The sequence below is a fragment of the Muntiacus reevesi genome, chromosome 19 (assembly GCF_963930625.1).
Source record: "Muntiacus reevesi chromosome 19, mMunRee1.1, whole genome shotgun sequence".
NCBI lineage: Eukaryota > Metazoa > Chordata > Mammalia > Artiodactyla > Cervidae > Muntiacus > Muntiacus reevesi.
This window is the reverse complement of record NC_089267.1, coordinates 22,192,451-22,208,615: the sequence shown is the minus strand read 5'-3', so window position 1 is coordinate 22,208,615 and position 16,165 is coordinate 22,192,451. Positions and strand designations below refer to the sequence as shown.

At 36.1% G+C, this 16,165-nt stretch overlaps 1 protein-coding gene across 1 annotated transcript in view; it reads left to right on the top strand.

The window, feature by feature from the left end:
• The window catches only part of SNAP91 (synaptosome associated protein 91), a 150,193-nt gene that overhangs the window by 97,335 nt on the left and 36,693 nt on the right, over positions 1–16,165 (top strand). The window contains exons 15-17 of the mRNA XM_065911257.1: positions 8,863–8,877; positions 9,022–9,189; positions 15,193–15,300. Of these exons, the coding sequence (XP_065767329.1) occupies positions 8,863–8,877; positions 9,022–9,189; positions 15,193–15,300 (291 nt within the window). The remainder of the gene's footprint in view (positions 1–8,862; positions 8,878–9,021; positions 9,190–15,192; positions 15,301–16,165) is intronic.

Below are 16,165 nucleotides of genomic sequence, written 5' to 3'. Positions count from 1 at the left end.
GGATTCTTTACCACTGAGTCACCTGGAAAGCCCAAAATTACCTTTGGCTAGACTAAATAAGATAAAAGGGCAATGACCCAAACTAAAATTATAAATGAAAGAGGAAACATATCGCTGATACCATAAAAATGCAAAGAATCATAAGAGATTGTCGTGGGCAATTATATGCCATGATTGGATAACCTAAAAGGAATGGATAAATTCCTAGAAATGTACAGCTGACCAAGATACAACTGACAGTCAAGAAGAAATAGAGAATCTGAACAGACTTACATGAATAAGGACATTGAAGTAGAACTCAAAAACCTCCCAACAAAGAAAAACCCATGATCATATAGCTTCATGAGTGAATTCTACCAAACATTTAAGTAGAAATTAATGCCAGTCCTACTCAAATTCTTCTCCAAAAATTGAAACGAGGAAACACTTCCAACCTTTACTTTTTTGAGGCTAGTTTTATGCTCATACCAAAGCCAGATACACACACTATAAGAAAAGAAAATAACAGGCCATCATTCCTGATGAACATAAAACTACAAAAATCCTTCACAAAATATTACAAACTGAATTCAACAGCACATTAAAAGGATCATACACTATGATCAGGTGGGATTTCTCCCTGGGATGCAAGGATGGTTCAACAGTTGCTAGAGATACACATCACATGGTAAAATAAAGGATGAAAATCATATGATGATCTCTATAGTTGCAGAAAAAGTACCTAACAGAGTTCAACAACCTTTCATGATAAAAAAAAAACTATCAACAAATTAGGTAGAGAAGGAATATATCTCAACATAATAAAGAGTGTAGTATATGACACGTCCACAGCTAAACGATTCTAAATGATGAAAAACTGTAACATTTTCCTCTAAGATTAGGAATAAGACAAGGATGCCTACTCTCTTGAGTTCTATTCAACATATTACTGGAAATCTAAGCCAGAGCAATTAGTCAAGAAAAAGAAATAAAAAGCATCCAAATAGGAAAGGAAGAAATAAAATTGTCTCTGCAAAAAAAAAAAGTCTCTGCAGATAATGTGATCTTATATATAGAAACGCAGAAGATGTCACCAAAAAAACTGTTAGAACTAATAAGTGAATTCAGTAAAGTTTGGGAATCAAAATTTATGTATAAAAATCAACTGCATTTCTATACACTAACAACAAACTATCTGAAAAAGAAATGAAGAAAATAATTCCATTTATAGTAGCATCAAGAAGAATAAAATATTGAGTTGGCCAAAAAGTTTGTTTGGGTTTTTCCGTAACAACCCAAATGAACTTTTTGGCCAACCCAGTACTTAGCAATAGACTTAACCAAGGAGATGAAAATCCTCTATACTGAAAACTATAAAACATTGATGAAAGAAATTGAAGACACAAATAAATGGATAGATATCCTTTGTTCATGGACTAGAAGAATTAATACTGTTAAAATGTCCATACTACCCAAAATTATCTATAGAATCACTGCAGTCTGTAGAAAAGCTATAATGGCATTTCCCCATAAATAGAAAAAAAAATCTATCATTCATATAGACCGAAAAAGCCCACATAAGCCAAGAACTCTTGAGAAAGAAAAACAAGGCTGACTACATCAAACTTCCTGAAATCAACCTAAATTACAAAGCTCTAGTAACCAAAACAGGATGGTACTGGAGTGAAAACAGACATCTGGACCAGAACAAAAGAAGAACAAGAGAGTAGAGAGTCTAGCCTAGAAATAAACCCATGCATAGTCAGTTAGCTCACCTTTGACGGGGTTGCCAAGAATGCGCAACAGGAAACAGATAGTCTCTTTAATAACTGGCATTGACAAGACTAAGATATCCATGTGCGAAAGAATAAAATTGGAACCTTATCTTACATCATACACAAAAATTAACTCAAATGGATTAAGACAAATATAAAACCTGAAACCATAAATCCTAGGAGAAAACATAGGGAAAAAAGCTCCAACATTGATCTTAGTAATAAATTTTTTGATTTACCACCAAAAACACAGGCAACAAAAGCAAAGATAAGCAAGTGAGACTACATTCAAACTAGAAGGCCTCTACACAGCAAAGGAAGCAATCAACAGAATGAAAATGCAACCTGTGGAATGGGAGAAAATATTTGCAAGAAAAAAAAAAATCCCAAATACATTGATTTTAAAATTGGCAAAAGTCATAAATGGACATTTCTATAGAAGATGTGCAGATGGCTAACAGGTATATGAGAAGGTGTTCACTGTCATTAACCATCAGGAAAATGGATATCAGAACCAGAAATAACACCCCACACTTGTTAGCATGACTATTATTAGTAAGAGAAGAGAGAAGTGTTTGTTGAGGGTGTGAAGAAAGGGAATCATACACTGTTGGTGGGAATGTAAATTGGTACAACCATTGTGGAAAATAGTAGAGTAGAAGTTCCTCAAAACAATGGAAAATAGAACTATTACATGACTCACCAATCTCACTTCTAGGTGGATGGATATCTGTGCTCCCATGTTCATTGCGGCATTAGCCACAATAGCCAAGATTAAAAAAAATAACTTGTATTTGTCAGCAGATGAAAGGGTAAGGAAAACATGTTGTATATATTCAGTGGAATATTATTCAGCCCTTTAAAAAGAAGGAAATCCTCCTATGTGTGACAGTGTGGATGAACATGAAGGACATTGTGCCAAGTGAATGAATATGCCAGACACAGAAAGACAAATATGTACGATCTCACTTATATGTGGAATCTTAAAAAAGTCAAACTCACAGATGCAGAAAGTAGAAGTTTCTACTTCTGGGACTGTTGCCTGGGACTGTTGTTGAGCAATGGAGGGCAGGGCATGGAATGGGAAGATGTTGGTCAGAGTGTGCAAAAGGTCGGTTGTAAGCTGAAGAAGTTCTGGAGATCTAGTGTACAGTATAGTTACTATAGTTAATAGTACTGTGTTGTATACTTGAAACTTGCTAAAAGAGTAATCTTAAGTATTCAAACTACAAAAACACAGGAACTATGTGAGATGACAGATGTGTTAGTTTGATTGTGGCCATCTTCTCATAATGTATAACAAATTATTACACTGTGCATCTTAAATATACACAATTTTTATATATCAGTTATACCTCAGTACAGCTGTGGGGGTTGAGGAGAAACAACACTGGTAAAAGACATTAACTGGCTGATGAGGAAACCAGTAAGATGATAAAGCTGGTTAAAAGAGCATTTTGAGGAATTGGGATTTATAGAAAAGGAATATTAAAATAAGATGGCTAGGTTGGGTTCAAAACTGGTTAATGTCCAATAGGGCAATAAAAATCATGTCTTGAGGTTATCTTTTCTCTCAAACATAGTATTATATCACTAGCAGACAAGAACTGTAACTCAATACATCATTTCAGAATCAGAGTCCTTAATTAATGTTAAATTGCAACATCAAATGAAGCTTCATTCCATAGGTAATTAAATAATCCTTGGGTGAGCTTGGTAAACATTGGCAGAGTGACATCAGAAGTACCTGCTATAATCTCTTGATTTTATTTCCAAGTTCTTTGGTAACAAAATGAAAGTAACTAGTTGTGAAATGAAGTTGCTAACTCTATAGATGAGCATTTAAAATATTGGTGCTTTTCCATTTAAATGCTTCAAACTTCTCCCTTGTTAAAATGTTCAACTCCTAAGCTGGCAGCTGTCATTTTTTAAAATAAAAAGTCTCTTATTAGTTGGAGGCTAATTACTTTACAGTACTGTAGTGGTTTTTGCCATACATTGACATAAATCAGCCATAGATTTACATGTGTTCCCCATCCTGATCCCCCCTCCCACCTCCCTCCCCTTCCCATTGCTCTGGGTCTCTAATAAAAATAAATGGAAAAAATAAAATAAAAAGTCTCAACATCACTTAACTTTATTAACTCTCTGTTGGTAAAGGAAAATATTGTTGAATTGGGTTTATAAAGGGCCTTCTTTTTTAAAACCATATTCAAGTGTTCATGGTATTTTTTTTTAATTGTATAATTGTATACAATTGTATACAATTGTATAATTGTTTTCCATTGCTGTTAGTTGCTGCTACACAACAACGTCAATCAGCTATAAGTACTATAAGGGTTTTCTGGTTCTTATGCTTCATCTTTTTGAAATGTTTATTTCAACTTATAACTTATTTTCATTGCCCCAGTATCTTATACAACATATTATGTTTTCTTATTTATTAAAGAATGCTTCAAATCCATATCCTTAAATCAGACTTTCTCTGTCATAAAATTCATATGAATGGCTTTCATAGAACCTTTATAATTTAAAATTTAGTGTTAATTATAAATTCGTGGGGTTATACAAAAATTTTTCAGTATTATATGAATGTATTAACTAATTTTCTCAACTAATTAAATCAGTAGATATTTGACACTTTGTAATTATTAGCGCTTATCAAGCATAGTGGTTTAGTGATTTAGAAACTTTAGTAAGTAAATAGTGAAGTTGTTAATGTCTCCTTTCACCATATTCTCCAGTGTCAAACTGAAGATAAATTGTGTCCTGTTTGTTTGGTTTGTTTGTTTTACACCAAAGGAATAATAAAAAGAATAGGTGAGATATTTTTAAATTGTACTGTAACATTTAAAAAAAATTTGGCCACACCACACTGCACATGGGACCTTTATTCCCCAACCAAGGTGAACCCCTGTCCTCTGCAGTGGAAGCACAGAGTCCTAACTACTGGACCACCAGGGAATTCCCAACATTTTTATTCATATTCCTCTCTCAGTACTTTTTGCTAAGACACAATACTATGAGAAAGAAGTTATAGTAGTCAGTTTTATTACAACACACTTCAGTCTTTGCTTGTTAGGAATGAATAGCTATTGACGATTGAAACATTGAGCTATCCGTGGATATAGAAGAAAGCAGATGAGTATGGTTTAGCTAGGGCTGTGCAGTGTGCATCTGCAGTCTGTCTTTCTCAAAGGCAGGGCAGGAGGTCTGAAATTCAGCCTGCTTTCTGCTGGCCAAGCTGTGGGCTTTTTTCGTCCTTGAGGAGTAAGGAAAACCTTTTCCAACTTGCTAGCTCAGCAGGAACACTTTTTCATAATTAGTACAAAGCATATTATAGTTTATCATAGTGTTGACTTAGGACCTGATGGTTAGACAGCATTAGTCTTTTGTCTCAACAAAATATCTATAGCTATTTTCATAGCAGTAGAAAAGTCAGCTGGGGAGGAAAATACTAAGAAATAAATTCTCTGCTGCTGCTGCTGCTAAGTCACTTCAGTCGTGTCCGACTCTGTGGACCCCATAGATGGCAGCCCACCAGGCTCCCCCGTCCCCGGGATTCTCCAGGCAAGAACACTGGAGTGGGTTGCCATTTCCTTCTCCAATGCGTGAAAGTGAAGTTGTTCAGTCGTGTCCGACTCTTAGTGACCCTGTGGACTGCAGCCTACCAGGCTCCTCCGTCCATTTATTGAAGAGGCTGTCTTTTTCCCCTTTATTGTTACCTCCTTTGTTGTAAATTAATTGCCACATAGGTGTGGATTCACTTTTTGGTAGTTCACTCTTAGTGTATAAAAACTCAACAGATTTCTGTATATTAATTCTGTATCCTGCAACTTTACTGAACTTATATGATTTTAGTAGTTTAGTAGTTTTATTTTGGTGGCATCTTTAGGATTTTCTATTTATGGTATTATATCTTCTGCAAAGAGTGACAGTTTTAGTACTTCCTTTCCAATTTGGATTCCTTTCATTTTTTCCTGATTGTCTTTGTATGATTGTTGTGGCTAGGAGTTCCAATATTATACTGAAGAAACGTGGCAAGAATGGGAATCTTTTCCTATTCCTGATCTTAGAGGAAAAGCATTCAGATTTTCACTGTTGAGTATTGTGTTAGCTGTGGGTTTGTCATATGTCGCCTTTATTACGTTGAGGTATATTCCCTATATGTCCCCTTTGTTGAGAGTTTTTATCATAAATAATGTTGAAATCTGTCAGAAGTTTTTTCCACATCCATTGAGATGAGCATATCATTTTTATTCTTCAAATTGTTAGTGTGATGTATCATACTAATTTGTAACTATTCCTGGGGTAAATCCCACTTGATCATGATCATTAATGTATTGCTGGATTTTGTTTGCTAATATTTTCTTGAGGATTTTTGCATCTGCGTTCATCAGTAATATTGGCCTCCAGCTTTCTTTTTTTGGTATCTTTGTCTGGTTTTGGATCAGGGTAATGCTGGCCTTGTAGAACGAGTTGGGAAGTGTCCGTTCCTCTGCAGGTTTTTGAAATAGTTTCAGAAGGATAGGTGTTAACTCTTCAATAAATATTTGTTAGAAGTCACCTGTGAACCCATATATCTGGTCCTGGACTTCTGTTTGTTGGGAATTTTTCTTATTACTGATTCAGTTTCACTACTGGTAACTGATCTATTTTGTATGTTTTATTTTCTTGGTTCAGTATTGAGAAATTATACATTTGTTTTAGATTGTCCCATTTTTTGGCATTTAATTGTTTGTAGGAATCTCTTACGATCCTTTGTGGTGTTAGTTATAACTTCTCCTTTTTCATTTCTGATTTTATTGATCTGGATCCTCTCTTCTTTTTTTTCCGTGATGAATCTGGCTTAAGGTTTATTAATTTTATTTTTTCAACGAGACAGCATTCAGTTTCATTGATCTTTTCTATTGTTTTTGAATCTCTATTTCATTTATTTCTGCTCTGATATTTATGATTTCTTTCCTTATTCTAACTTTTGTTTAATCTCCTTTTTATAGTTCTTTTACGTGTAAGGTTATGTTGTATTTGAGATTTTTCTCACTTCCTGAAGTAGGCTTGTGTTGCTATAAAGTTCCTCTTAGAATTGTTTTTGCTGCTTCCGATAGATTTTGAGTCACTGTATTTAATTTTAATTTGTCTCCAGGTATTTTTTATTTCCTTTTTTATTTTTTCAGTGATCCTTTATTTAGTAATGTGTTGTTTAGCCTCCATGGATTTGTGTTTTTTGACGTTTTTTCATGTAGTTGATTTCTAGTCTCAACATTGTGTTAGGAAAAGGTCCTTGATATGATTTTAGTCTTCTTAAATTTACTGAGACTTCTTTTGTTGCCTAGCATATGATCTATCCTAGAGATTATTCCATGTGCTCTTAAAAAAAATGTTTTCTACTACTTTTGAATGGAATGTTTATACATATGTGTGCATAAACATTTAAATTTATATAAAATTTAAAAATATGTATGAAGTCTATCTGATCTAATAATGTAGTTTAAGGCCAGTGTCTCCTTATTGATTTTCTGTTTCGATGATCTGTCCATTGATGTAAGTCCCCTATGCCTTTGGCGTTACTGTCAGTTACTCCCTTTATGTCTGTTTATATTTACTTTATGTATTTAGCTGCCCCTATGTGGTTGCATGGGGCTTCCCAGGTGGTACCTTGGTAAAGAATATGCCTGCCAACGTAGGAGACACAGGAGACTCAGATTTGATTCCTGGGTTGGGAAGATGCTCTGGAGTAGGAAATGGCAACCTGCTCCAATATTCTTACCTGGAAAATTCCATGAACAAGAAAGCCTAGAGGGCTACAATCCATGGCCTCGCAAAGAGTTGGACATGACTGAATGACTGAGCGTGCACACACACACATACATGTTGGGTACATATATTTTTACAATTGTCATATTTTCTTCATTAATTGATCCCTTGATTAGTATGTAATATTTTTCTTTGTCAGTGTTTATAACAGTGTTTATTTTCAAGTGTGTTTTGTCTCACATAAGTATTGCTACCCTGGCTTTTCATTTCTATTTACATAGAATACATTTTTCCATCCCCTCACTTTTGGTCTGTGTATCTTTATGTCTAAAGTAATTATTATTAATGTCAAATTTATGTTTCTCAACCTTTTAAATGTCTTCTGAAACTTTTGGTTTACTGAGTTCTCATATCATTTTTAAGCTCTGAAAAAAATAGCTTCCAAATAAGTTTTGATAAAGTTTCTTCATGTTTAAATTTCCAGTAACATTCATGAATTTGAATGTGATGCCTGAGATGTATCACGTGACTGATAGTAGAGGAATGCATTGGACACTCCAAATGTTTAACTTAAAGTCATATCTTAGGCTTATTATTTAGGATGTCATCTGTAATCCCACTGTTGATCACTAAGAAAGTATGAACCTCTCAACGGAATGCTGACCTCAGAAGGGCTGAAAAGTTTTGATACTACAGAATCTCTCACATTCATCTTGAAAATAATTTTCATATGTTCTCACATAATGTTTATAAGTGTAAAAGTCATATATTAAACCGAAAAACATCTGGTAATGTGAAACTGATAAAGAAGAAAATAGGTTTGAGTTTCTTTTCTCTAACCCTTAAACTTTCACTCAAGTTAATATGTTGCATAGTTAAACTATAGCCATTTTAAAGCTTCTATTCCTGGTCTGGTATTCTGTACTGAAGTGACACATCAAATAAAGAGGACCAGCAAAGCTCAGTTAACTATGGTTTCTTCAGAATTGACAATTATAGTATAATGAAATCAGCCAAAGCAAACGAAATGGTAACTCTGAAAAGAAATCAATTGAGTTCATCAAAGTCATTTAGACCCAACTTAAGGTAAGTCTCTTGACCTCCCTTGCTCTCAGTTTTCCCATCTGTGAAATTGGAAATTTGATCTAGAGGATCCCTAAGGTCACTTCCGGCTCTAAAGTTCCATGATAATAATAGGTGACATTTACTTTTTAATTACAAATGGTCCAGAAAGGTACATAGAGCTAAATTTTCTTCAGTTAGTGCCGCACCCTGCTTGGACATTGGTGTGGTTGAAAGTTTCAGCTTTATTTCTTATTTCTTCATATGCTGACCCCATGGACATCAATAGACCTTTTGGGAGAGGGTGAGTAAAGCTTTATCTGTAAACCTGTTTTGAGAGACTTCCATATCTTAATAACTGCCCTCACTTTGATCATTTGGAGCCTGGTATATCTTTTGTCCTTTCCTTTTCTTCTCTTGCATTTGTTCCGTGTCTGGTGCCACGTAGATTCTCTGGCTGCACTTTCCTCTGTTCCCTCCGAAGCGCAGATCTCAGATCCGTTTGCACCAGAACCTACTCCTCCTGCTACAACTGCTGAAACTGCAGCTGCTGCAGCCTCTGCCTCAACCACCACAACTGTCACTGCTGTCACTGCTGACGTCGATCTCTTTGGAGGTTAGTCGGTCACGTCACTCTTCTTTCATTTTCCTTCCAGGATTACTAAAATTACTGTAGTATGAAGATGTTTAAAATATTTTACACGATAGAACAGTATGACACAACTTTTAGGTACTTTTTAAATGTTTATTCATATGTATCTTTGCTCAGTTTGTCAACTTCATTTAATTTTCGTGGTTTTAGAGCACAAGTTGCAATGCTTTGGACCTATCTTATTTTCTGTTTTTTTGCAAAGTTAGGATTTAAGTCACTATTAGGACTCTTGTCCCATATATGGGCTCCAGCCCTGCAGTATCTATAAGGGTGGTCTCAGATCCTTCTATCCTCCCATATTTAGGATTGGGTTTTTGGAATTTCTTTTTAGATTTGAACTAGCTGAGAAGGAAGAAAATATTTGGGGACTATGGGAGGAGGAATTCTGGTCTAAGTTATTTTTAAAGTTTTAAGAGAAAAAGTCCTCTGAAAGTTCAGACCTAGAGGTCTCTGAAAAGTTTAAGAACATCCATTTTTGCAACCTTAAGATTGTTCTTTGCAAGCAAAGATTTGGATTATCTTTGGCTTCAGAACTTTGAGAGATCACTGGAGTCAGTATTTGCGATGCTGATTGAAAACAGGTTTATATCAGACTTTGAAATGATAGTCTGAAAATATTTTTTTTCCATGCAAATCTAAGTTCTGACAGAGTTGATTTACAGCTGTAAGCCTGATTCAGATATCCTAGGCTCTGCCAGTATAACATGCCTGGACCCAATGAACCATCTGAAGCCACTTTATTTACATCTTCCCATCTTGAGTCGTGCTTATGTCCAAACCTGGAGAAGTGCTCATTTTAGATGTGTACATTGAATAGTGTTATAATCATCATAGTTTTGTGTTTCTTCATTTCAACATAACATCTTTCCCAGGGCATTTTGAGAATATGGTAAAGAAATCAGAGGATGCGAAAAAAAAAGAACGATGTCTAAGACGAGGAGTCCTCAGCTTGATACTGCATTTTTGCCTCTGTTTCATGTGAGGCAATTTGCTGCTGCCTTGCTGCATGCTATTACAGAAAAAAAATCTGCTTTTATTAAAAAAAAAAAGTAGAAGGGATTTTCAGATTCTTAAATAATTTATTATAAAGAATTATTTGCCAGAGAAAGTTGGTTTTTCAGTTATGCCTCTCTAACTTTTGAGACCAGAAATTAGTGTTTTAGTTTACATTTATAAAATCAACTTCTTCATCCCCTCCTTCTTCCCCCATGATTGGTCTTGAGTATGGATGGTTTCTCATAGGCTTATGTTAATAGGAAAATTGAAGAAAAATATGAGCAGGGTGGTAACAATTTTGTATGTAAACATTTCTGTTCCTTTAGCTATTTAGATTTTTGTTTTTCAGTCCATTTAAAGGAGCTTAATTGCCTATAAGAAATCAATCAACTCCATTTTGCTTCTCTTATGGTCCTCTAAAGCCTAAGATATTTCCTGTAAATATTCTTTGTGCCATTATGCTGTTTGTGTTGATCATTACTGCTTTGATGACATCTATCAAGCAGAAGAATCTGTGTGTTTGGAAATATTTTTATGATGTCATTCTTTCTCCCTGCAATACAAGTTTAAAAGGTCAGTACTGTAGCAAATCATATTACTTAATGCCAAAGAATGGAAGCTCTTCTCTAATTTCACCAATATTCTTTCTAGTCAAATGGCTGGAGCCTGAGGCGATGAGTACCTCTGCAAATCTCATTACAATTATTTTTACTAATCTTTCTAATTCTATAAACTGTCTCCTGGCCACTGGTAGCTATAAAATCTCTAACCTTTATGTTCATAAATTTATGTGTTTCACTGTATGTTTTATGTTAGTAGTTTTCAGTGATATCCCCTTGTTTCTTTCATGTTCTTTATGGGTTTATAAGAAATCATTTAGAGGTAGGACTTTAAATTAAAATTCAGACTAAAATCTCTCCAGTCATATTGTGTGGCCATTTAAAAAAAAATGTATCTTTAAAATGGGCAAGTGGTAGAACTTTTGAATAATAAGAGCATCAGTTATTTCACATATATGACTTTAAAATATGCCCCTATGAGGTTTTATGTAACATGGCTAGCAGGGTTAAATAGACTTCAGAAATAGGACTAATACATTTTAAAATGGCTAATTTTTTAATTTTCAGGAATATGAAATATTAAACATTAAAATTTTCTGTGCATTTTAGTCTTATATTTTCATTATAGATTTGAAAAGTAGAGTCTATCTGTTATTTTAAAATACTCAGATTGATACTTACATACTGTTTTAGTCATTTCAGTGTAAGTCATTAAAAACATTTTTTAAGAAACATTATATTTTCTAAATGCTTTATTTTTTAAAAGGAACTTTTAAAAAAATAAAACCTGTCTTCTCTGTTCAGGCAGAACAGGATTGCAAGGCAGTGTTGCACTTTAAAAAATTAATAAAACAGATATTAAGAGAAAACAAAAATTTTTAAAACATTCTGTTTTTCATTGATGTAAACTTTAGTAACAACAACATATTAGTTTTTTTTAACCACACAGTGTTTTTCTAAGCAGTGCAATGCTAAATTGATGCTAATTCCTCTTGCATTTGCCAGGATCCCCTTTCAGTCAACTGTGTTAATTGGTGAGCATCCTGTGTGAAGATGGTAGGCTGCGAGCACAGAACCAAGTGGCTGGAAAACCAAAGAACTTGCTTCCCAAGCCTGACCTCATTTGTACAGGCTGCTTAACAAACTAAGTTAACTTACCTTCCTTAAAATCAATACTTAAGTATAAGCCCTCACAACTAGACTTAATGGAACAACGTTATAATCTGAGACCTTTGGGGAAAAAAATGAAATGGTGGTGGCTTTTGGGCTCAAGATGTTGAGAATGATTGAAACCTTTGAGCCACGTATGTGATTTAAAGACGGCTTATGTGGCTGGAGAAGAGAAGGAGGAATAGTTCAGCCTGGGGAGGACAAGAGCAGTAAGAAATGTTCACATAGGAAGTCAGGCACATAAAAATTTAGGGGACAATTCTTCTATGTTGCCAGAAGGAAGAGAAGGCTAGTCTGCACAGTATCTGAGAGACTGGTTTTCTGGGTAAGACTGGACCGAGTCCATAACTGTAGAAAAGCAGGAACACACATTTCCTAGAAGTAGCAGGGGCTGGTTGGTAATTGGCAGAATGTAGACATGAACTGTGAGTGGGTAACAACGGAAAGAGAACTAGATTGGAGGTGGTTTTAGCTTTCAATGCTGGAAGGATAATTCTGCCATCGATTATGAAAGAAAGCTGGGTAGCTAAGAAGTTTTATTGTTTTTTAAAAAACAACATCATAATTGCTTTATTATCTCTCACAGTCTCACAGTCTTGGGGGTCTGCTGAGCTCAGCTGGACAGTTCTCTCTATCTTTCATGGCTATAGTCATACAGTGGCTGTGGGATTGGGATCATCCAGTCTCATTTATTCACATCTCCATCTCCTCTGCTGGGAGGACTTAAAAGCCATGGGCTGGAGCAGCTGGGGGTCCTTTGTTTAAGAGCAGTTTTGACAGTAGTAGATGAGTTAAGTTTATAATGTTTAGTTTCAGAGAAACATTAAAAGGAGATGTCTTGCTGACAGGGGAAAAATTTAAAAACCACCTTTACTGAAGATATAGCTACAAATATGGGTTTCATCTGATTACACAGAAGTGATCATTAAAGAGGCACACCCATGAATACTTGTTTGAACTCAGCACTGATGCAGAAAGAAAGAAAGAAAGCTCAGTCGTGTCCAACTCTTTGCGACCCCGTGGACTGTAACCTACCAGGCTCCTCTGTCCATGGGATTTTCCCAGCAAGAATACTGGAGTGGGTTGCCATTTCCTTCTCCAGGGGATTTTCCCAACCCAGGGATCGAACGCAGGTCTCCGTCATTGTAGGCAGACGCTTTATCATCTGAGCCACCAGGGAAGCCAACAGCACTGATATAACTGATCTTAATTCAGTCCTACCAGGAGGGAACAGTATAGTAGAAAGTGGCACAGTTTATCTCAGAAGAGTGGCTAACCCCACAAACTTCAGTCAGACAGCTTACAGCCAAATCCTGACTCCGCCATTTGCCAAACCTTGGGCAAATCCTCAGAGTTTACAAGTTTCCATTTTCTCATCTACAAAGTGGAGATGATAGAACTTACATCCCAAGAGAGTTGTAGGAATTAAATGTAATAATGCCAATGAAATATTTACATAGTGACTGGCACACCAATAATGACTGCTATTACTGTTTCTATTGCTTCCAATCACACTATTCTCAGTTCCAGATTTTATAAGAATAAAAAGAAAGAAAACAGACCTGACTCACAGCAAAATATTTCCAACAGCCCATGGGATTGCAGAGTCAGACACGACTTAGTGACTAAACAACAACAGACCTTCTCTTAGACTGTTGGCCCCAGTTCTTAGTGCTTTCATGTTGCCCTAAGTCTTCTGTGATAGTATCCTTAACATGGCACCTGGGGAGGCTGGCCGTCCTATCCCCGAGTGTGTTTTTCATATGCCATTGTTGTTATTCACCATCTCCCTTGACTGCCCTTGACCACACCGTGTTCCCTCAGTGTAGCTGTGAGAAGCAATCAAATCAAGCTGTAACATATGATTGTCCTCTTGTCCATTCCAGGGATATTGGTGTTTTTGTAAAAAACCTTTTAACCCACGAGTCTCTAATGTTTAATGTTTGTTAATTCTGGGTTTCAGGATGACACCAAAGTGTGTCTCATACTCAGATCCATTTGAAACACTCTGGGTTAAACTGAGAAACAAGTATCTTGACTGTAGGATTTCCTACCACTTAATAGACCGGTAAATCTCTGAGAAAGGGGAAATACTAGGTAGCATTTTGTTTGACAAATTCTTCCTAATGGCTGGAGGAGCAGTGTTCTAGGGAACGCTGGTAAGTATTGCAGAAGGCAGCAGTTTAGGATATAAGTCTAGCAGGTAAGTGGCAGGTATTTTTTGGTCCCCACTTTCTGGGAATTTCTTCTAGGCAGGTTGTATTTATGATAACTTCACTCCTTTTGTACTTTGGAATGAAGGGGTTCCTTTGAAAACTCTAGGTAAAACTAATTTTACCATAATTAACATGGTGTGTTGACAGAAACACATTGGGATCCTTTGCACACATCAGCCATTTATAAATTGGGCATTTATAAATGGAGGCTGCCTGTGTGTTAATGGATCTACTGTATATTATTATAATTTACTGTAAAGAGTTACATACTTGTAGTTTCAAAACATGAAACTATGTTTTTAGTTCATTGAAAACAGGTAATTTTCCACATAACTAGAACAATGCAGTATTTGAAAATAGCCATAAATCTAAGTCAAAATAAAGGCATTATGGCATCATCGCCTAATTTTTCTTTCTTTAGTTCTTTAAAGCAAATCCTTGGTTGTGTCTGAAAATGTTTCTCGGAGATAATGAAAGTTTAACTTATGAATATTTAATATATGTCATGTTAACAGTGCAATTTTGCCTAGACTATGAAATAAATTTTAAATTTAAATGGTTTATGTCATTGTATATTTAATTTTATTGGCATTAAAGAGGACCTCCATGCTTGCTAGAAACCATGAGTCAGAGACATCGTAGTAACATAGTATAGAAATAATGAAAGCTCAATGTCTCGAACTGCCTAAGAAAGTAATTTTTGTGTTTTAATTTTTGCATCCATTACTTTCTAGTGATGCATAAAACACGCTTCTCAGAGCCCTTATACAATGAGAATCCTGTTACCCTTTGGATCCTCACGGTCTCAGCAGGCTCCACACTGCACCACTTTGCATGTAACCAACATGAAGGGGCGCCGGGAGTCATTGTTCTGTGACTGTCAATAGTGCATGGGCCGTCAAAATGCATTTAAGAATTCATGTTGTATAAGGGAGCCTTCTTTGCAATTTAACTTGGTTCTTTTACCGTATTTTTCTTCTCTTTTTATCCCTTTCATTTCTTTTGTTTTAAAACCTGCACCCAAGATGCCTTTGCAGCTTCTCCCGGGGAGGCCCCTACAGCATCCGAAGGGGCCACTGCGCCGGCCCCCCCAACCCCCGTAGCAGCGGCACTTGACGCTTGTTCAGGAAATGGTGGGTTTCCAATCCTGAGCCCGTCTGTTGTCGTTTTGTCCTGATGTGAAACCCCCGTAGCTAGACGTGGCCCTCTGTGTTTCTAATTTTACTTTCTTCTGAGCATAAAATATCACTCCTCCTAACAGAATGAAGAATGCTGACACTTAAAACATTAAGAAAACGAAGGGCATACTTATCAAAATTGACAATTTCTCAAGATTGACAATTTTTGTCACTGCAAGTATGCTGTCTTAATGTTTTTGTTCCCCTCTAATGCTACTGATGGACTTCCCTGTTGGCTTAGTGGTAAAGAATCTGCCTGAAATGCAGGAGACATGGGTTTGATTCCTGGGTTGAGAAGATCCCTTGGAGAAGGAAATGGCAACCCACTCTAGTATTCTTGCCTGGGATGGACCCCATGGACAGGGGAGCCTGACGGGCTATAATCCATGGGGTTGTAAAAGAGTCCGACATGACTTAGCAACTCAACAACCACCATAAATGCTACCAATGTATTGTACTCTTTTTGTAACACTGAATTCCAATATACAGGCATGTTTTCATGAATCTTCCAAGCTACCAAGTTGACCAGATTAAGTGAGCGTTTAAAAAATAACAATCTCCAATCCTGGACTGTAGTCTAACCTGACAAACACTTGGAAGTGTTTCAGTTTCTGAATTCGTGGTACCTGCTAAATTTTCTTTTCTCTTTAGAAGAACATACTAATCACTGACCTCCCCACTAGTAAGGGTAGTAGCTCAAAGCAGGCAGCGTAATGCCTAGCCAGCAGCTAATGTGGAGCCAGCAGCTAATGCCTAGCAAGCAGCGTAGCCTAGCTAGCGTGTGAATGTCTGCGCCGGGTGTCTTGGTCCCCGTAGTTAC